The 21,829-nt window shown below is 38.1% G+C and overlaps 1 protein-coding gene across 4 annotated transcripts in view; it reads left to right on the plus strand.

Moving 5' to 3' along the window:
- Positions 1-21,829, plus strand: part of ULK4 (unc-51 like kinase 4) — a 205,180-nt gene that overhangs the window by 119,103 nt on the left and 64,248 nt on the right. For all 4 annotated transcript variants that reach the window (XM_071561347.1, XM_071561350.1, XM_071561349.1 and 1 more), the window contains one exon: positions 20,185-20,351. In XM_071561347.1, coding sequence (XP_071417448.1) covers positions 20,185-20,351 — 167 coding nt within the window. The remainder of the gene's footprint in view (positions 1-20,184; positions 20,352-21,829) is intronic.

A 21,829-nucleotide genomic window follows, 5' to 3' on the forward strand; every position in this document is an offset into this window, starting at 1 on the left:
GTTGAACATGAGTCAGCAGTTTGCATTTGCAGAGATAAAGGCAAAACAGGGCTGTGATAACAAAGGATAACTGGAAAGCTGATAAAAAAGATTGTTCTCCTCCATTCTTCACAGTATCTAATTTTGAGCTCCAAACTATAAGACATTGATAGATAGGAGCAAGTCCAGAGAAGGGCAACCAAGATGTTTAGGGGAGTGGACCATGAGTTATGTGTATTTCCAGCCTCTACATGTACTATTACATGAATGTTTTGCTTCCCAGGTGCAGAACTTTGTATTTGACTTTGTTAAACTTTAAATGGTTTCTGGCAGCCCATTTTTGGAGTTCTTCAGCTTCTTGAGCTCTTTCTGAACGTTGGTTCAACCCCTCATCCCATCAACTGCTTTTTTCATTTCAATGTCATCTGCAAACTTGCTGAACGTGCATGTTATTACATCCTGTTGGCACTGTGTGTCTGTGCTGTTAATGAAGGCATCCAACATTCATGAGCAGTTAAAAAAAGGCTGAAGACAGAGTATTATGGGCCATCAATTTCCTTTATTTCCCCATTACAATGTGATAATTAATTCATATGTATATGGAGCTTTAGAAATTAGAAACCCTAAATACTTGCTGAATGTTATAAAGAACTCAGGTTAGGCGGTCATTCCTGTCAAGATTTTTGTTTCTTAAAATCCAGACATTAGCAATGAAGATTTCTCTCCAATTTTGTGCATTCCTTTCTTCAGCTGCCAAGAAGCTTTATTTTTGCAGAAAGATCATTTAGAGATCCTTGTCACTGTTTCCTTTTGTGTCTATTAGCCTTCAGAACTCTCTCTTGCTCAAACAAGTTGTATTAGGTGATAGATTTTTTTTTAAAGGGCTTACGTGCAGCTTATGTGTTGAACTTTCCCCTTTCTGAAGAAAATCTTGCATGATGGCACTTGCTGCATTACTACTCCTGTGATTTCCTATTAATGACAAGGATGTGCTTGTTCATTTCAGCAACTTGCATAGAAGGTGGATTGCCTGGCATTAATTTCTCTCCACTGTCAACTGTGTCCTTTTGTGTGACAATACATCAGAAATGTACTGATAACCACTTGTAATGTTTAAAGGTGAAATGGAGAATAACATATGCAACTGAAGTCACTGAGGGAATTTACAATGGCCTGTACTTGTGTTATCAGCTATTAAACATTTGTTCTGTTAATGTTAATGACAATTCCCACTTAATAATCAGAGAAGAATAATTGATTCAGTTTAATTACTGAGACTGGAATTCAGTAAGGAGACTAAGATTAATAGGGGATCTCTTGTGAATAGTTAAGATATTAAAAAGCCAAGAGAATAGTGGTCATTTTTAGCATGGTCTCTCTCCCTCTGTCTTGGCTTCTGACTCGCTCGCTCTTCCCTTTTGCCATGTTTTGATATCGTTGGACAATTTTAAACAAAGTTGGGAGACCACAGAGATCCAAATATGCAAAGTATGTATTCAATCTATAGTGAGCAATATCTGATGAGAGAGACTCAAGTTAATGCCATAGCTTAGGAAAAGGCAATAGGCTTAACCATTAAATATTCTTCACTAATGTACAGCCAATAGAATAGTGTTACAAATGACATGCACAAAATAAATGTGGCAATACATTTACAGAAAGAAAGGAATTTTCATACCTAGAATTTCTAACTTGCAAATTTTAAAATCCTTAAGTTTGCAACCTGTGATCTTGGACCATCCCTATGGAATTTATGTTGCAAGAAGCCCAAAGATGTCATTTCATCTTGAGGTATTAACCAGAGAATGTAAGTGTGAGAAGAGCATAATTTTTTAACAAGTTTCCTTCTTTTATCACAAAGTTTTGCCGTGATCAAAGTGGAGCCAACTGGTCTGAGTTTGTATCCTGTATTATAATAGTTCTTACTAATGGAGGTGAAACCTTCTTATCTCTGAATTCTATTTCTATTAGCATTTATTAAATTAGGAAGTGTAAAACTTACATATTGTTCTGAGATCTGTTGATAAGCCTGTAAAGATCTATTAATTAATACACCTCCCTGGTATTTTTAATATTCAGTTCCCATTTTCTTTTTTGGACATCTGCAGTCTTCTGTTTTAGGTTTGTAACCATTGAGTTTAAGGGTGTGTTGGTCAGTGCCTGAAGAGGGTACCTCTGGAATGATCCCACATCAGAGACTATCAGGATCAGTCAGTGCATGGGAGCAGCTTACACTGTAGAACAGGTTTAACTGGGTGACATAGGACAAAGCTATATGTTGACTGTAAAATGAAAACTCTCTTCTAGATGCTGGAATCATCAGCTCGTGAGCAGGTGTTGTAGGAGTACAGTGGCTAATCATCTGTTCCTATAGACAGGCACCAGAGCAGTCTACTGAAAACACGTCTTGTCTGTCTTAGATATGTGTCTGTTGACAGGTAAGATGAACCACTGAGTCAAGTTTGGCTGTTTGATAAGTGGCATTAGTGTGCAAGACTGCTTCATTTGACCCTGAGATTAGCTCAGTTGGTCAAAACTTGGTTGTAATAAGGTCATGGGTTCATTCCCCTGTGTGGGCCATTGACTTAAGAGTTGGACTCAGTGATCCTTGTGGGTCCCTTCCAACTCAGAATAGTCTGTGAATCTCTCACATTGTGTGGCCTGTGATGAGTAATGAATAGTAAAATGCATCACAGTACTTAATGTATAGTAAGAGTCTTGTACACTAGTACAATTTGTAGATATACCAACCCTTTTCTTTCAAGACAGTCTTTTTTCCATTTTTTTTTTTTGGGGGGTGAGGGAAAGGGTGGTTTTTTCATTTAGTTTGCAAAAATTAAAAATAGCAAATGTTGAATCATCTTCACTGTCTGTAGTTAGCAGTGCTTTCGGTCTCCAAGGTCTGTTTGTCCACAAGTCATATTCAAAGGCAAGGAAATTCTTCCTTCTAACTTTCTGCTTATAGGAAGAGCTTGGATATATTATATTAGAATTTAGAGAAATGTCTTTCAAAGACTACCCTGCTTCACGAGGGTCATCATTCTGAAGAAATGAACAAAACAGGTTGTTGGAAAATAGATCTTATGAACTGCAGTGGCCAACTACTCATAGTCTGCAGCTATTTATTCCTGATAACGCCTCAGATTTATTATGTTTATAGAAACAGCTATTTTCAGTATTTATAAAAATTAATTCCAAGTAATTCTGCCTTTAGAAAAGGTTTCCACTGTTACTCAAAGCTGATCTAGTAAGCTGCTTGCAGCCCAGTATTACTTATGGATGAGCTTACATATTTAGCTTTTTTCAATCTCATTATACTCCATAAATCAGTTACATTTTTTTTTAATGATGGTCCTGTAAGGGGATGATTTATATATAAAGTTCAATACAGTCATGTTGAACTGAATGACCTTTTCCAGGCTGCTCTGCTGTGACCTTGTACTTGGCTACTGTCTCCAGGTAACCACCACCAGCAGTGCAAGCAGTGATGTTTGTCCAAGTGTTCAAAGCAACTTTCCATTTTATGATGCAGCCAATCCTAAACCTTATTCTTTGTGTCTTAATGCTGTTGAATCTCAGAGTTTAGAGCAATAAAATTGTCTGTGCGTTGAGTGAAAAGTGACAGCTGTTAGTACTACATGGTACTCTATGCAGTTTGTGTAAAAACTGAAGTTCCTAAGGGAGGACCTCTGGTGCAAGTGTAGAATGTCAGCTACTGCAGTCATAACATTCAATATCATATTCAGAAAGTACACTAAGTGCTTAAAGCAGGGACAGGTATTGAAAAGGAAGAGATCTGCAATCAACTTTGTAGTCAGATGATGGTAATTCATTTGCACCTCATGAAAGAAAGATCACCCTTCATGGCTCAAGTATCCTCACTCATCTTGCATTCCACTGCTTTGACTTTTAGTCAAATTTCAAGAGATTAATTAGATTTCAAATGTCTCTGTGTTATATTGTTAAAGTCTGATAAATACTACATACCCAAAACGTGGCACTCATGAGACCAACATCCAATTCTAAACTTTTCCTTGAAAAAAAAAAGGAAAAAGTCTTTTATACACACACATATCTTTAACATAATGATAGGTATGACTAATATAATGATGGCAACTATGAATTCTGAGCTCTCTAGATAGAGCCCAAAGGTTTCCAATTACCTGAATCTCTGTAGAATCTTCTACCTTTCACTTCCTCACAGGTAGTTTTATTTCATCTTCAGTCTCCAAAAGACATTTGATCGTGGTGCCCATAGCAGACTTTTTAAGGACAGTTTCTCGCTTTCTAGCCGGCTCTCTTGCCACCAGTGTTCATGACATTAGGCAGTGGACACGATACCTCAGTGACCCAGATCTCTGCACCCACCTGTGCCGTAGTCTGAGTAGTCTCAGTGCAACACTGAGAAGCCATTGGTGTGGCATCACCTGGGACTTTGATTTTAGGGATCCAGTTGAGTTGTTGGAGTAGGATGCTTCGAAGTCACAGCATTTTCTTTCAAGATGGGAGAAATTAACTGTCTCTTAAGGTGGTGATCAGGAAGAGGACCATGGATTAGTTGTACAGAGGGAGTCTGCTTGCAAAGGACAGGTGATAGTTATAAAATTTTATTGAATACATCACTTAAATTAATATGCCCTTTAAATAAAGCAACAGCAAATAGAAACCACAGACTTAGTCTGTGAAGAAGGCAGACACACAATCAGACGGGTTCTGAAGCCATTTACTCAATCATTACTAGCCTCTATTTTTTCCTAGGGGTCTTCTGCAAAAGTTTTACAGGGTGCAATATAAAAATATTTGTTTAGTGACTGAAGATAGAAAGGGTGTTTCATGGCATTGCTTTCTATCTGCTTACTGTAAAGTTTAGCTCAGATGCAGTGTGTTTTGATTCTGAATAGAAAGATTGGCAGGGAGAGTAAATTCGGGAAATCAATATGAATAAGAAACCTAAAAGCATTTTTTCTATATTGAATCAACATTTAGAAACAAAATGTATCATCCTGTCTGAGTAGTTGCAGGTGTTGCCTCTGTGTGGTTTGGATGTGACAGAGAAAGTCCTTTGCTGAGGAGGGATATACCTTGGAGCCTCTGACATCCAGAATGGAGGCCTTTCACAGCTTCTTGCACGTACTGGAGTAGTGAGTTGAGTTCTTGAGCACAGAAGTGTCTCTGGGAACATCTGAAGGCAGTAGTCACGTGTCGTGTGCCTTGTGTTCATCTGATTTGCAGTTTACATGAGAAGTTGGTGGTGGTTGAGCCTGAAGAAGTTTCTTCTGTGATGTTCCAAAGTTCAGAATGCTTTTTAACAGTATTAAGACATATTTTTCTGACCCAAAATGCCACTCAGGTGGAAGTGTGTAACATCACATGGGTAAACTTAGAAGTCTGGTATCATGAAAGGTAAGTGGGAATCATGTCAAAATAGCGTGATAGTAGTGAAGTCTTTGAGGAAAAATAACCTGTGCCAGTCTGTGATATTCGTCAGTGCAGCCACCTGAGGAGGATGAAAACAGAAATGGTAATTGCTGTGAGGAGCAGCTATGCCATTCAAGTGGAATCAAGCCTGTGTTTGTTGAGAGTTGTACCCATAAGGCACAAAATGTCACTGCATCCTTGCTAAGAACTTCAAAGGATAAAATAAGTGAATAAAGGCTCAACAGGTTGCTACATATTGTCTCTCTGGTGCTGTACTGTAAAAGAGAAGTGGCATTTCTGTGCCTGGAGTGGAGTTCCTGACAGGGTCCCTGTGGCCAGCCAAGCAGATTGTCTTGTAGTACAAGTGGCTGCTTAAACTATGTAAGATCTCATTTTAACACTTAACTGATCAAAGAGAAAGAATAATGACAAAAAACTGTTCCAAACCTTTTCATTCCATGATATTCTGCTCTGATGGGCCTTATGCAGAAATCTGATAATGTGACGGATCAGCTTACTTTAATGATGGGCAGTGAGTTCAGTAAATCTATTTTCTTAGCTTAGACTGTCTTTATATTTCTAAAATGACAACCATAATAGACAATTCTCTGTTACCTGTGCAACTCCTAGACAAATTTAAGATTTAAGATTTTGGCTGAGTGACTACTCTGATTGATACTATTTGGAAGCAGAAACCTCATTTTAAAAAAGTAAAGTCTTATGTAAAATGTAAGGCATAGATTTTTCCATCTGAGATTGTGGGTATCCAAAGGTTTCCTGATGACAAACTCGGTACTGGAAAACAAGAAAAAGTTTCCAAAGCCTTATGCTCCTTCTCACCACTTGCTATTTCCTTCCTCCCCTCTAGACACTGCAGTCTTTGCATTTACTGTAGGGGCTGCTTTTGCTGCAGTTTGATTTAAATTGCCATTTGACATTATGGCAGTATTGCCATGAAGTGCAATTCAAGTAATGTGTATTTGTACTGGTGGATTTCCTCAGTTTGAGAGAAAATGAATAGCTAGGTAAAAATGCAGCTATTGTATTATCTACAGGTTAAATATTGATGATGCAAACTATTTGTTACGCAATAAATTAAAATCTAACTATGATGATGTCATTTTGTAGCTTGTCAGGTATAATTAGTTAAGCTAAAAGATCGTTTTGAGGATGAAATTAAAAATGTAACTATATTTCAAAAGAAACCTGTTCTAAATGCAGTTGCTGTGGCCATAGGTTGTGGATCTCTCATGTATGTTCTGTCCTTGCAGCTACAAGAGTCTCAGTATGAAAGCAATGGATCACTGCCAGTTTGAGGAAGGTGTAAAGTTACAAAGGTGCAAAGTAGTGTACACAAAATTAAACTGCATCAATCATTACTGTATCACAGGGATAACAGTCTTCTTCAGGTGCACTTACATGAACCTACTGAAAATAATTCATTTTGTCATTGCTAAAAACAAGCCCCACTTTTGGCATGAGCACATCTATCTAGTGGACAGATAAATGAAATCTGAGGGTTTTCACTGCTTCGAAGAATGGTTTGGAGGATTTTTGTTTTGTGTTAAATATCTTCAATAGTTGTCATAGCACCCAGACAGTCAGATGTTTTCCTCTTCTAAGTTATTTTCAGAAGAATTGTGGACTGAACAGATGTGTTCATCTCACAAAATATGTTTAAACTGTTTGTGGACAATTAAGCTTTAAAATTATTTTCTCTTTAAAGCACTAAGAGAATTATATTGAAGTTATTTACATTTTTAAAGTTTATGAAAGTCCCAATTTTTACACCAAGTTGTAGGCTGTATTACTTGAGACTTTTCCTTGCATGTTCTTTGTTTTCCGCTGAAATACTTTGTATTTTTCCAACTTTTGCCTAAAATACAACATTTCTATGTAGTCTTTATTAGGGTGATGTTTGCTTTTGCTATTAATGATCTAATTTTATACTACTGTTTAACTTAGCTTTTTCAGACAATGCAAGTTATATTTTTCACATGCATTTCGCTTTAATAATCCATTTTATAGTTAAATTTCTTTTGAAGTTGCTACACGTGTATTTTCCATTGTCTTAAAGACTATATATAATCAGGCAAGTGTCTGTGTTCTCATTTAGATAAGTTATCACTCCTCAGCTGGTAAATTTTTCCTACAGCTTTTGTTCAGTGCCTTATAGATTTGATAGGGGAACTAATTTTGTGTGTAGTTGTACAGATGGGCAGTTAGATTTTGTAGCAATGTGTCTGCACGGGGTCGGTTTTTGCACGTCCACTGTGGGGGGAACCTGTTTTGAGGTGCAGTTGAAACCTCCAGGTGAGGCACTGTGGTTATTTAATCTGCAGTGACAAAAATGTAGATGTCTACCTGATTTTTTTAAAAATGGGTTTCATAGATGTGATCCAAACTTGTCTATCTATGCTTTAAAAAAAAATAAAATCTCATTTTAGCTTTTGTTTTTTTCTCATCGGACTGAGATTATATTTATGTATGATGGGTTTATGAAGACATCTGTCAGCAAAGACATGTGATGGGTTTCAGATCTGAGCTTTAAGCCAATAAGTATAACTTTTAATTTAAAGAGGCCCTTACTTGTTTTTTTGTTTGTTTGTTTCATAAATAGGTTTTAAAAGTTTCCACAGATGTCTCCATGTTGTTAGAAGTTATTCCATCAGCTACCTATTCCTTCATTTTGATTGAGGAAAAAGTTATGTGCTTCCTTTTGAACTTTTAAGATGAATGGGAGAAGAAAAAGGAATCTTTATAAAGTCTGATGCTGTCTTTTAAGAGAATGTAAATCTGAGAAGACTTTTTTTTATTACCACCCACTTTTCAAAAAGATAAGGAGAAGGAACCTCTTGTTCACCTGCATCCATTCAGTTTCAACTTGTCTTCTCTTTCCTGAGGGCCATTCTTTTCTTTGCTTACCATATTGCAGGTTGCTTACTCAAAAATCTCTCATCTCTCTTCCTGTGAGTCTTGGCAAAAATCCAGTAAGGTGTTGTTAATGGATTTATTCACACTTTTAGAAGCTCGTATTTCCTACTGACATGCCAATATTGTGACATTAGGCTTTTCAGCCACAAAATGTGACTTATTTCACCGGTTGACAACAGAACTAATGCATATATGTATTATAAACAGATTGAACAAACAGTGAAATTATCCATGATGTCTGAACAGTCTTTCCAATATGCATTTTTGTTGAATAAACACAGACAGATTGCATCATCCAACCCAGAATGACATGAAGTGGTGGGTTTATGGCTTTATTTATATTACTAGAAAAAAGCTCAAACTGTTATTTACTATGCATTTTCTTCAGAAATTGCCTTGAATGTTGTTGAGTTCAAAGAGCATGTGTTTCAACCAGCAACACCAGAACATGAACTTAGAGGCAGCATTTTTTATATACTATGAGTAGAAAGTCATAAGCAAGATAAGGAGAAGGCAGATAGTCTACCCAAAGGAACAGATCAGCGAGGCAGGTTTACAGGTTTTGAGATGGCCAGAACAGCATTGCTGACAAGATTTCCCTTGCCTGGACTGTGGGTGAGGCTGAGCCGAGTCTGCATTTGGGTCAGCCTTGGATGTACAGACCCTCAGGCTGAGCTAAGTGCAGGAATCATAGAATCATGGAATTGACTGGGTTGGAAAATACCTCCAAGATCATCAAATCCAACCCTTGGTCCAACTCCAGTCCCTTTACCAGATCGTGGCACTCAGTGCCATGTCCAATCTCAGTTGAAAAACCTCCAGGGAGCTGGAGCTTCTCCAGGAGCTCAGGGGGCTCTGCCTGGTGCCTGTGAGAAAACCTGTGTCCATCAAAGGTGTGCCTGTATTCCTGCTTGTACCCAGCTACAGTGACACATCCAGAAGGCAGTAAGTGACAGTTCTTGGCAGCAACCTCCTGCTTTGGTTCCATCAGGCTGCCAGTGCCGGTGCTGCCTGGTGACTCCCAGGATCCCAGGCTGAGCTGCAGACCCCTCTCCCATTGCAGTGCAGCATTCTGGCAGGGCAGGTTGTGCAAAATATTTGAACTCTACTTGCAGTGGAATTGCTTGTCCTAAAAACTTAACTATATACATCTCTCATTTCACATGTTTACTTGTTGCAACTTCTCCAATTCTTGCTTAATTTGTTGCCTGTCCAGTTTCACAGATATTAATTCTTCCAGCCTTCCCAACAGAGCTGCAGTTAATTGGCATGGATCCAGATTTACTAGACCCAGCCTTCGCTTTTTGTAGCCTACTTCTGAAGTCCCTCTCCCTTAAAGTGTATATATATAAAATCTTCATTAACCCTAGTCAGTTCTCTTTCTAAAAATCTTGATGAAAAAGGGCTCTTTACTGCTAAGAACTGCAATTTGGTTCTATCTGAAGAAGTGTACAGTCCTGTACTGAAACTCGTTGGGCATCCCTAAAGCTGTTTGACATGATAACATTCTCTGAGCCAGGAGAGTGTTTCTTCACATAAACAGAGAAGCCCCATCAAATATGCTGTCATATCACCAATCTGTAGGATATCTATTGCAATTCTGAATCCTAGATGGAAGCAGTGACCTGTGTTGAATGTGTTGCAGAGTATGTTGTCTTACAAAATGCTGGGATATTGCTTGATTGTTTCAAGCTACTGCTAAACTTTATCATCCTTGATGTTTGTCTCTTCGCTTTAGATAACGTGGGGGAGGAACAAAGGAACATGAGTCCTTTACTGCAAACTTCCCTTCTCCTCCCACCCCCATTATCTTCTCACACAAAAACCTTGAACTGAATTTCATTGCCTGAACTTGCTTTCTCAAATCAATAGTCTGGGCATAAGCAAGACTGGAAGAGAAAGGTTAGGTGTGTAGTTGTAGTGCCCAGGGCACATAAGAGGTGACCCATGAAGGACGCCCTGGGACAGGGATGACAAAGGCTCCCTGTGTTAGGGCAAGTTGGTAAATTTACTGCGGTCCTTTAAGTACCTAATAAACACCTGTGCCCAGCACAGCAGGCATGGCAGAGGAAAAGGAAATGCTGCTGTCATGGTTTAACCCTGGCTGGCAACCAAGTACCAAACAGCCCCTCATTTAATCCCCTCCACCCCAGAGCTATGGGGGGAGAATTGTAAGGGTGAAAATGAGAAAGAATCTTGTGAGTTGGCATAAAAACAGTTTAATAATTAAAAAAGGTATACTAAGAAGAATTTTAAAAATTGTGAGGGAGAGGGGAAAAACCAAACAATCAAGCAAACAAGAGACAGAGGAAAGTAAAATGCAAGAGGAACAAGTGGTGCAAATGAAAACAATTGTTTAATAGCATCTAACCAATGCCCAGACAGTGTCCATCCTGCTGATCTCCCCTCCAGTGTTATTACTGATCCATATGGGATAGAATATCCCTTTGGTTGCTGGGGGTCAGCTGTCCCAGCTGTGTCCCCTCCCAACTTCTTGTGCACTCCCAGTCTGTTTGCTAGTGGGGTGGGATAAGGAATAGAAAAGCCTGTGACTCCATGTAAGCTCTGCTCAGCAATAACCAAAACATCCCTGTGTTGTCAACTCTGTGTTCAGCACAAAACCAAACCAGAGCCACTTACAAGCTACTGTGAGGAAATGTCACTCTATCCCAGCCTGAACCAGTATAGATATGGAATGAGTGCTTGCATACTGAGTTTCTTTGGCTGTTCTGTTACACATGTTCACAAGGCACACACTTAAAACCGTCCTATCTCTCTAAATCACCCTTTTCTGTCATGTTGTGGCCATCTCTCTCACTGTAGTTGTATCAATGTTCTTAGATTCTGTTTCACCTCTGAAGAAATTGGTTGCAGTTGTACAAAGCAGAATCCAGATTCTCAGTTAAAGCATCAGATCAGCAGCAGGATTAACTTCAGTTGGTTGTTGTTGGGGGAGGGGCGTGTGTGTGTGTTTATATTTTGCTTTGGTTTGAGCTAAGGTAGTCTAGTAGGCCAGATGGTTCCATGAGATCTCCTTCCAGTGTTTATATGCAATTTCCACTGTGAGTCTGAGCCAGTCTTTTAACATACCCACACAGGCTCCACAACTCCCAGCAACAGCTGCCTGAACAGAAAATGTACAGGTTCCTGTTGTGTGGGTCCTGTTGAGATAGGGAAGACAAGGAATGGAGCACAGAATTCCAACACCCACAGATGTGCAGTTGTTTCAGAGCTGGGTCTCCCTCTTGATTAAGTATCAGCTGACTTAGCTCAGTGCAGTCCTTTGAAGTCAGGTAGCTGTGCTGAAAAAAATGAAGGCTCTGTTGGTCTGGGTTGTTCTAATGACAAACATTGGGTAAGGCCCGTCTGGTATAGCCAGGACAGCATGATCACAGCGAGATGGGTTCCAGCTCAAAGATCCCAGTGGTAAGGCTGGAGATCATGGATAGGTCAGAGTAGAACAAGCATACTGCAAACAAAACAAGGCATATGTCTGAGCCAGTTAATAAGGATAGCATCATCTGGGGTGAAAAGCCTGATTGAAAAAGCCTAGTCATCTGAGTGAAAAGTTAGATTTTGTAGATTTAATCAGGTGTGGAATTATTGGTATGGTCAGATGGTAGCAAATTAGAGACTTTGCTGGTCAAAGTGATCCCAACACTTATTTGGAAAATAGTTGACCTAACAGAGTAGGTTTAAATCTACAAACTATGATTTGGTCATAGCTACAGAACCTGAGTTGCTGTCATGTAACATCCTGACCTCTGTCTAAGCTCTTTGATCATGTAAGTGCAAATACACCAAGGCCACCTTGGACAATTGTTATTACTGGCTGTCAGTTTTCTTTTCTGTTGTAAATGATGAATAACACAGGATGTTACAGATGTGGCATTGGTTCAAATTTGTTGTAATAACCACCAGAAAATTCCCCTTCGTGGATTTTTCTGGCCTTTGCTTTTGTTCTTTGGTGTAATTGTATCAGCAGTAGAAGGCTATCACTTGAAAATCCAAGTATTTGTAAAGTTTTCATCCTATGGCAGACTGATATAAATAGACCAAGAGCAACAGGAATAAATATTTGATATCTCTTCTTCCAGAGCATGACTTTTCAGTAGGGAAGTGTAGAGCTTTTACCCTTATCATTTGCTGAACAGTATTCAACTGTGGTTTATTTCTGCAATTTAAATCTCAAAACTTCAGAGGATTTTCTGAAGCCAAGGTTCATTGGTCCTTATCACTCCCTGTCCAGGGCCCCTTGAAGGCCCAGCTGGAGCAATTAGTGCTGGTAATGTCATTCCAAGCTGTTGAATGCTGTCAGTTTGTGACAACAGTTTAGGGCTGTTTCTGTATTCTGAGGCTGTTCCTATCGGGTCTGTACAGGTTTTGTCAGAAACGCAGCTCTCAAAGTTTCAGTGTGGTCTCTCAAGGATTTTTGTAGAAGGAAAAGTTGATGTCAAAGCAGAAGCACATCAAGATATTTGAAGTAGGTAAACAGGGTTTAATCTCGTGTGACAGGAAGTCTATTATTAAAATAGCAATCTCTTTAGAAGAGTTTCTAGTTCTAAATTAAGCCCAGGATATAAATTCCTCTGTATTTTATCACATGGTCATTGTTGCAGGCTTGATCTTTCAGAGCAGTAAGTCAAAAGTCTTTATTGAGTCTTTACTGACTCTGATTCTTGCTGAATGCAAAGATTTCCTGATTTAACACAAATAACAGATTTTAATCTAGTGAAGGACTTAGTCTAGTTTTTGCCATTAATTTGATGATCTCATGTAGTCTTTGTTTTTCTGAAAAGCGTAACACTATACATTAACTCTCAACGTGCAAACAGATGTTCTTCCATGTAACTGTGACACAGCAACTGCTAATATGTCAGAGTGGCTTTAAAGGAGGTTTTAAAGAGTGTTTTCTCTCAAAGAGTAAAGTGTTGTGTTAGGTACTCCTATTCCTATGCAGATCATCGAACGTGCTGTTTTGAAAACCTCCTAAGCATCATCTACCTTCTGTCTAACAAACCCAAGGGATTTTATTTTAGTTGACATTTCATAAGGAGTGGAATAGTCTCTCTCTGGATCTGACTAGAAGCATAGCATGCTGTAGAATTACAGAAATTATAAAATGGACTAAAAGCTCGAATGTATCTCTGTCATGTGGGGAAACATATCTGACTAAAAAAGTTGCTGTAGAGTTTGCTTAATAATCGCAGTAATAGTCAGTCCAGAGAATATGATTTTATCTTATTACTGTCTTTGTTTATTTAATCTTTAATTTTTTTTTCTTTTTTGGTGATGGAATGTTGTGCTTTCAAGTACTGTACAATTGACATACTAAAAACCTGTATCCACAAAAATGCTGAAATCCACAAAAAAACCAATGTGAGTTAGGTTTTCAATATGCACACAATTGGTGGCAAATATTTTAAATTTATACCTTAGGAAGTCACTGTATTATTTCCTCTTCCATCCCTCCCCAAGTCTTCCAGCTAGGAGAGTTGTTTGTCTTTTTGTAGCAAATATCCAATTATACTCAGCTACTTAGAGAGCGTAAGAAGCGGATAATATTTCTAGAGACTGTGGTGCCCAACAGCTTGTTATCCAAACACATCAAAGCTGACTGATCAGGAGACACTGTTAATGTCTTATCAACACTTGGAATGGATCCCCTGAATGTTCTTACAGTCCACAGTATTCACTCATTTAAATTTTGGAAATATTTTTTGTTAGTTCTAATGTAACTAGGAAACATTTGTATGTTCTTATAATTATTTTCCAAAGGAGCTTACCTTCTAATCTTTCATACCATCCCTGTTGAACAAGTTCATGTTCAATGACTTATACTCCTAGGAATCAGGGCTGTCTTGGTAAATCTCACCTAGAACAAAATCCCCTGCCTTGACAAGTTTCATGCTATATGCCCATATGTGCTGTGAACTAAGTTTCAAATAGCTTGAATATCTTTTCTGAATTAATTATAGAATGGTTGAGTCAATCTGACACAAAAACCTGAATTTAGTTGAAATTTTGTCACAGAAACCTTAACAAGATTCTTAGATGGGAAGCTCCCTATTTTTCTTTTTCCTTTTTCTTTTTTTCAAATTTCTTTTTTTCATTTTCAAAAGCAGCAGCAAATCGGGAACTCTCAAGGGATCAGTGAGTGTACTTTCAGAAATACTCCTCCTCTGAGTATGCCATTTGCACAGAGAACTACCACAGTTTAGCCTGGTCAGTATGATTTGTTATGGTTTATTATTTTTGTATTGACCAGTCAGGCATATTCAACAGTACATGATATCATTACTTCTAATTTGTTCAAATCACATTTTTACTATTCTTATTACACTCACGTACCTTTTCTTATGAGAGAATCCACTTGGTTTTCTATCTTTTCATTACCTGATCTGTACACCTGCTGGGCTTAATAACCTGTATGTTTGTTCCATAGATTCAGTTATAGGAAAAAATAGATTTTTGTGTTGATAGGATTCTCTTTGGTTGAGCAGAGTTTGTCGTGGTTCCCTGGGAAGTCTCCAGTTCTGCACTCTTTTTTCCCCAAGTTAGAGATGACACCTCTAAATTGATTTCTAATAATAACAGTGCTGGAAACACTGAAGTAGAGCCATGTCATGCTTTGACTCAAAGCAGAATATATTGCCACTGGAATGTCAGGTCAGTATTCCTCTTAGGTCTCCACATTCAAGATAACACATTATTCCCAGTCTGCTTTCGGCCCAGCTGTAGCAAAGGTGATGACTGCCTCTTCTTCCCTGGTTGTCATAGTCCTTCTCACATCCATTTCCCTGCGTGTGAGGACAGGACTGCCTGTTAGGGCACTGCTGGTGTAGGAAAAGCTGAGCCACAGACTCTTCCCACAAAGGGAAGCTCTGGAGAGCCTTGAGCATTCAGTATGACAAACTCATTTGAGATTTTTGTCACTCAAACCTAGTGATTCTTTCTTTAGTTATAAAATGTCCAATCACTCTACCAGTACCAGCAACAGACTATTCAGTATATGGAAAATTTTCTTCTTTAGATGCTCAGATCAGAATGGAAAACAGTTTTGGGGGCAGCAGTCATGCAGTTGATCTGCTCAACAGCTGTATCATTGTCTTTCCACTTGATCTAACATTCATAACTTGCCAAATTTTGAAATCATTGGTGATCTGATTTTCTATCTTCAATGTTATTCCGTTACTAACACAAATAGTTCCTAAAAACCTAAACAGTAACAAATGATAAACAAAAATAATATTAAAAGCAACAAGCCCTTTTAAAAATATCATTACCCTAAAGATACCATTTGCCTTTTGTTGCCTATTTTCAGTTGTTCAAAACAGGGAAACTTGAATAGTGGTGCTGTGGATGCAAAGAATGCAGATTGAATCCCAGGTTTATGTAGGCAAATAATGTTCTATAAAGAATCTTTATGACATCATGGATTATCTTAAGTGCTCATGTACTGAGGAACTCATTCCTGTGCAAGAATCTATCATAATACAGTCCTGTATTTCTTCTTAGCAATATTTTTGAGCTTTAGCATTAAAATTTAAAAGCTTGTAAAATATAGTTGCTATTTAGTCCAGCAAATTCACAGGTCCAATCTGCAAGTAAAAGAAGGAAGGAAAGTCTAGTGAATATCTATTTTGTAATATCCCTGGGGAGTCAGTTGTGTAGGTGTGATACAAATAGGAAAAATGGCTCTCCAGAGAGAAATGTGTAGAGAGGAACAAAGGGAAACCTTTTTGCTGGGCTGAGGGTTTTGCTGCTGGCTATGCATTGGCATTGTTCGGTTCGGAGGAACTGCACCGGCTCCAACGCTTCCTTCAGCTGGAAGCAGACAGGTTTGTTGAATGCTCTAATTGCTGGTAGGCATGAAAGGATTGCCTGGAAGATTGCTTCCTAGGCTGTCCTTTGATGTTTTCTATGATCTGGAAGCGAAGATTTTTTTTTTGCCTTTATCCATCTTACTAATAGGTGAGAATCAAATCTCTCCTCTCAGCTTCCATCCCAGAAGGTATCATGGCACATTCAGTCTGATTAACTGTATCGTGGGCCAAAAGACTCCTTTTATCTTTTGAAAAGATTTGTAAAACACAAGCATAGTCATCACAGTCCACGTTCATAAAGCACTATTAGCCATGGGGTCAGTTCATTGCAGGGGTCTCTGGGGAGGAGAAATACCCTGCTGTAAACACTGGGTTTGTCAAGGACTGTGAATTCCTGGCCAGGAATTTGGGATACAATCATTTTAATACATATTATGAATCTTGGGCTGCTGTTAGAAAAGGTTCTTTGTTTAATTCAAGTTACATAATTTATAAGCCAAATAACGTAAATATAAAATACAAGTTTTAGCTTTTCAACAGAATTTGAGTAGCAGAGAACTGCACTGAGGCTTGATATTTTGAAGATCTTCTTTTTACAAATAAATACAAGGCCTGACTAGTACATTGTGAAGTATTGTAATAATTTTAGACTATAACTAAAGCTACAAACAGTGCAATGTGATATATTTTAGTTGCAGAAATTTGCAAGGTAATACAGTAATCAAAAAACTCTGTAATAGGTTAAATGTTAAGTTTTCAGTTCATTCTTTTCCTGAGAAATGTCTAGCTGAAGGAAATTATGGTGCATTACCTTCACCCATGTGAACTGTCACTAACACCTTTCTCTTGAAAAGGTGAACTGGTGCCAACATGCTTGGAAGTACCAGAATACTTAAATATATGTAGCTTGTCCCAGTAGAACAACCTTCCTCAACTGAGTTTGGTTTATGTCTCCTCTCTGATACAGAATTCATAATCAGATCCATCTCTTGCAAAGTTCAGGAGTGCATGGAGTGTGTGCCTTGAATCAGTGCCTATTTTACTTTCTAATGAAGAGCTGAGAATTCTGCCTAAAAACCTATGTCTGTCAAATATGGCTCTGCAGTGTAGGGTCTGAAATTTTTAAAGATAAGTATTGATTTAAACTTTATTGGAAATTAAATTGTGGTTCTTCAATCTGTTGTAAAAATTGGGAGAAAACTTTCAAGGAATCCATATGTGATTTTTACATTATGATTTACTGAGTTATTAGAGCAATTTCCTTTTTTTCAGAATTGCATCCTTTTTGTTTTTCTAGACTGTATGTTTTGGGATTCTGTTTTTGGAATGCTGAGATGTGTCAGTCTTGATCTTTACAGCTGCCTTTTTGAGCAAACTGGTTACAGTGCCAGTAGTCAAGACTGTTCAACTTCTATTGAGTTTTGTCGTGGTCACTGTAGGTTACACCAACTTCCCAACTTTCCCTGCCGAGAACAAATAGTGCATATTTTGTCTTGTGATGTAAGAAAGGAATATACTTACATGTCCACAACTGTGGCCTCCAGTTTTCATTTTGTTGTGACACAATGAAGTATTTTAAATATCATGCCTGGAACTTGGTTTACTTGACCAAAAAGTCAGTCTGTTGCTTTTATCTGTGAAACCAAAGTGTGGTCAGGTTTCTGCATGAATCATGCAGCATGTTGGGAACATTTGGCATCAGTGTTTTGTTTTAGATGTCTTTATAGTAAAGTTTTGGTGTGCTAAATTTTCTAAAGGTACTTTAAGTCCAGGAAATTGCCCTCCCCACCCCAAATTTCACGTGCATATCTTGGCACACATAATTCTGTGTGAGCGTGTATTTGCCTAAGTGAAATTCATTTGTTCTGTGTTTTAGTTGACTAAGTAGACATGAATCTCTCAGGTGTTTGGAGGCAGGGTTGCTAATACACATACCCTTAGGAGGTAAATACTTCAAGAGAATAAAATCTAAGCGATTGTATTATTCCTGTCTCAAGGAGAAGGCAGAGTGTTTGGTTCACCTCCCTGTTCACCAAACAGCAGCAACGAGGCAGTTCTCAGACTCAGGCTGGTACAGTCAAGGGAGTAAGCAAGTCCTCCTGCTCAAGGCTGAAAGGGGAAGGATTGCAGGTCACAGTCGGGAGTCCTGTGTTCTGTTCACTACTACTCATTCCCTACTTGGTGCTGTAAATGCAGAGAGGACTACTGCCTAAAACATTCTTAATGATGACCCATGCAATGCAATGCCTACATTTAAAAGTGACCTTCTCAGTGTCTTAAGGGTTATACATGAATCATCTGGGAAGAATGGGCTGACCCATTCATTTTCATGTAGGTGTGGGGTTTGTGGCCTTATACAGGGAGAAACAATGTGTTCTTGGTCATATCCCTGCAGGCAATTTTTCAGACATCTCTTTGGTATGGACCAAGTCTTGTTGGACTGTTTTCTTAGGTTTGTTCTGATTTAGCCTGTTGAAAATAGTCACAGAATAACCACAATTTTTGTATCAGGTAGATATACAATTATGTCTGGTGTTTTTCTTCTTGGTGGGTATTGGTGACATCACTTAAATGTGTCTCTGCACATGGTCTCCTTTTTGTATGAAGTGTTTAGAGCTGCAACAGAAATTGCAGTCTGAAAATGGAGGAGGAAATTAAATGTATGCGATTAGAATGATTTAGTTTTCAGAGCTTGGTTTATTCTGACAGCACTCCAGGAAATTCAAAGCTTAGCCTGAGCTGGCATCCATCAGTCAAGCTCCTTTCTTTCACATGAGTAATGCTGGTAATCATAAAAACAAAGAGGCATGAGATAGAAACAGAGTGTGAGTCTTAATGATCCAGAACCATAACGGTATTCTAAATGAAACTTTTTGTATTAATTTCCTCAGGAAAGTGTTAAGGGTGAGGAATAGGGGATGAAAGTATTTCATGGGAAGTTTCGTTAATTGATGGGGCATCTTTCAAAGCCACACAAATTTGACTGCTCTCAAAAGCTGAATGGTGTAAGCACATAATGTATTCTGCAGTGGCTCATTTTAATCATTTACTGGTGTTTGTAAAAAAAAATACACTTTTTTTTTTGAAGGAGACCTTATAAAGGAAGTCTTTTTGCTTCATTGAGATTAGTGAAATAGTAATTTTTGACAGTCACGGGGACTAGAAGATGTACTAATATATTAGTGTTACCCAACTGTTGCCAGTTTAAAAGATGGTTTACAAACGTATTATGTTAAGAAATAAAATATCTTTTATCCCTTATGAAACTCTGAACTAAAGCGATTAAAATGAAATATAATAAACTCAGTCACTTAGTATTTGAAAGTAAGAAAGATTCTGAATTGGTGTTGCCTTGAAATGGATTATGTTTTTTCTGCTGTCAGTTGATTTGTGGTCAGGAAAGCTACAGGAGCTGATGTTAATGAATTCTAAAGGAGCTTTAAAAAAACCCTTCAAAAGAAGAAGGCATTTTCAGGAAAGTTTTTACTACCATCAGCCAAACAAATCTTAAAAATATTTTATGTCTTGTAGTCAGTATTTCATTTATAATGCTCTTCTGCATTTATTTTATGTTAAGCATAGCACTGTTTGATTCTACAATGGGAGCACATGGAGAAGGTTCTCATGGACAGACTAGTTAGGAAACTTTAGGCTTCACCTTGAAGTGTGACGTTGTAACATGGAGAAATCACTAAATTCTTGTGACCGGGGGTTTGGGAAGGAGTTTTGTGTACCAGCAAACCACAGGAAAGTTTAGGATTCAAAGTGTATTTTAATTTAATGAATGTTACATAATTTCCCATGCAGTTAGCAAATTTGATTGTATAAGTTTAAATTCTCTTTGAGATCATCCAAACACAATAGAAGAGGAGGTACTTATAATAAGAGTGAAAAAGAGGAAATCAAATATTCATAATGTATGTAAAATCTGTTTGTCTCCTAATCTATTATTTTTATCTGGGTCACCTTCCACATTGTTCTTTTCCTCATAACCATTATTTTTTTTTCTGTCTCCCTTTCTGTGTAGGACTGGCTCATCACCTCTGCAGTATCCTCACAGCAGCTGTGGCTCTGTGCTTGGATGCAGGTGACAAAGGCAGCACCAAGCCAGCAAGTGCTCTGCTTCTGTCCCTGCTGGACATCCTGCAGTGTGTGCTGGGGCACACAGCGGGCGTCGTGCGCCAGGCTCTGCAGGTATGGCATCGGTTTCCTGGGGCCAATACTGGCTTCTACAGTGGTTTAGAGAACTTCTGTTATCCTTAAGAGTGAGATTCTCACTATTCTGATTTTACTGAATTTTTGGTATGGTGGAAACTCAATTTTCTCTCCAAGTTTCTGTTTGAACCACTGCAAGTCACAGCATTGGTGGCACTTCCTCCTCCAACAAAGACATCCTCCTCCTTAGAAACGAAGCATAAGAGGATACAATTCAAAAAAACTTCATGTAACTCTCTTAGTAACATATCAAGAAGAAGCATTCATCCTTTTTTCAGACATAATGCTAAGGTAACAAATTTTGCTTTGTTTTTAATTTAGTCAAGTTTTTTGTTTGCTTGCTTTGGAAAGTTTTTCTTCTTTTTTTCTTTTTTTTTTTTTTAAAGAAGACTTGATGTAAGAAGTTGGTGTTGAAAACTGAGCTTTTTTCTGCACTGATTTACACAATCAGCCATGTTATCAACCAGATATTTCACTGGGAGGTTTTTGGTTTTGATTGGTTTTTATTTTAAATTTTAGGAAGAAAATTTAGTCATGATGGTCAATACCTGATCTTTTTTGAGTCCTCTGTTAGCAGGTTGTGTCATGGATTTGTCGTTTAAGAATCCCTTTGTAAATCTAATTTTGCACACTAATTGCTCATTTATTTTTGGCATCAGTCTATGAAATCACATGGAGAGACCTAAATTCAGTATTTATGCTCCATATAACAGTGGTGAGGCCAGTTGTTCTGGAGGACATGTGAGGAAAGAGGATCTTGCACATGGATTGGTAATGTTAGTCAAACAAAAGGTTTTTATTTAGATACAAAATTAAATGTATTCCTTCAAAGCCAAATTCTGTTTGGCTTTACTTGAATACATCAGTTGATTGTTGCACTGAAACTCCAGCTCCAGTTTTGTCTAACTCTTGTCAAAGTAATCTGCTTTGCCCTGGAAGGCTAATGAGTAAAAAGAATCAGCTGAAAAACTGAGTTTTGGAGCATAGCTCTGTCCTGTCCCCTAACAACTAATGTCACATTGGTGTTACTTGCCTTGGCTTGCTGCTCTTGACAATCCTTGTCACCAGGCCTGAGAGTTGTACAGGTGTATCACTACATGTGCCCTCTTGAAGGACGGCCATTACCTACTGACTACAGTGTCACTAAATGCGTCACAAATAATGTTCTTGAGCTGTTTTTATAGAGATCCTCTGGATAAGATAAAAACAGACCTTGAAAAAATTTTCTTGTGTTATCAATTTTTGAAGCTTTGACTTTTACAAATCATACCTCTACTTGAATAATTTATATTTAAGCATTAAGTGATAACTTTACCCAGCTGCATAGTGAAGGTGACTTACTTCCCTTTCTTCAGTAATATAAATAGTCATTTTTTTGTCTTCTCTGCACTATGCCTTTTTGCCCTTCTTGGGCTTCAGCATTCCAGATCATTGTGATGAGTCTCAGTGAGGGACAC

Source organism: Pithys albifrons, chromosome 7, assembly GCF_047495875.1.
Source record: "Pithys albifrons albifrons isolate INPA30051 chromosome 7, PitAlb_v1, whole genome shotgun sequence".
Lineage (NCBI taxonomy): Eukaryota > Metazoa > Chordata > Aves > Passeriformes > Thamnophilidae > Pithys > Pithys albifrons.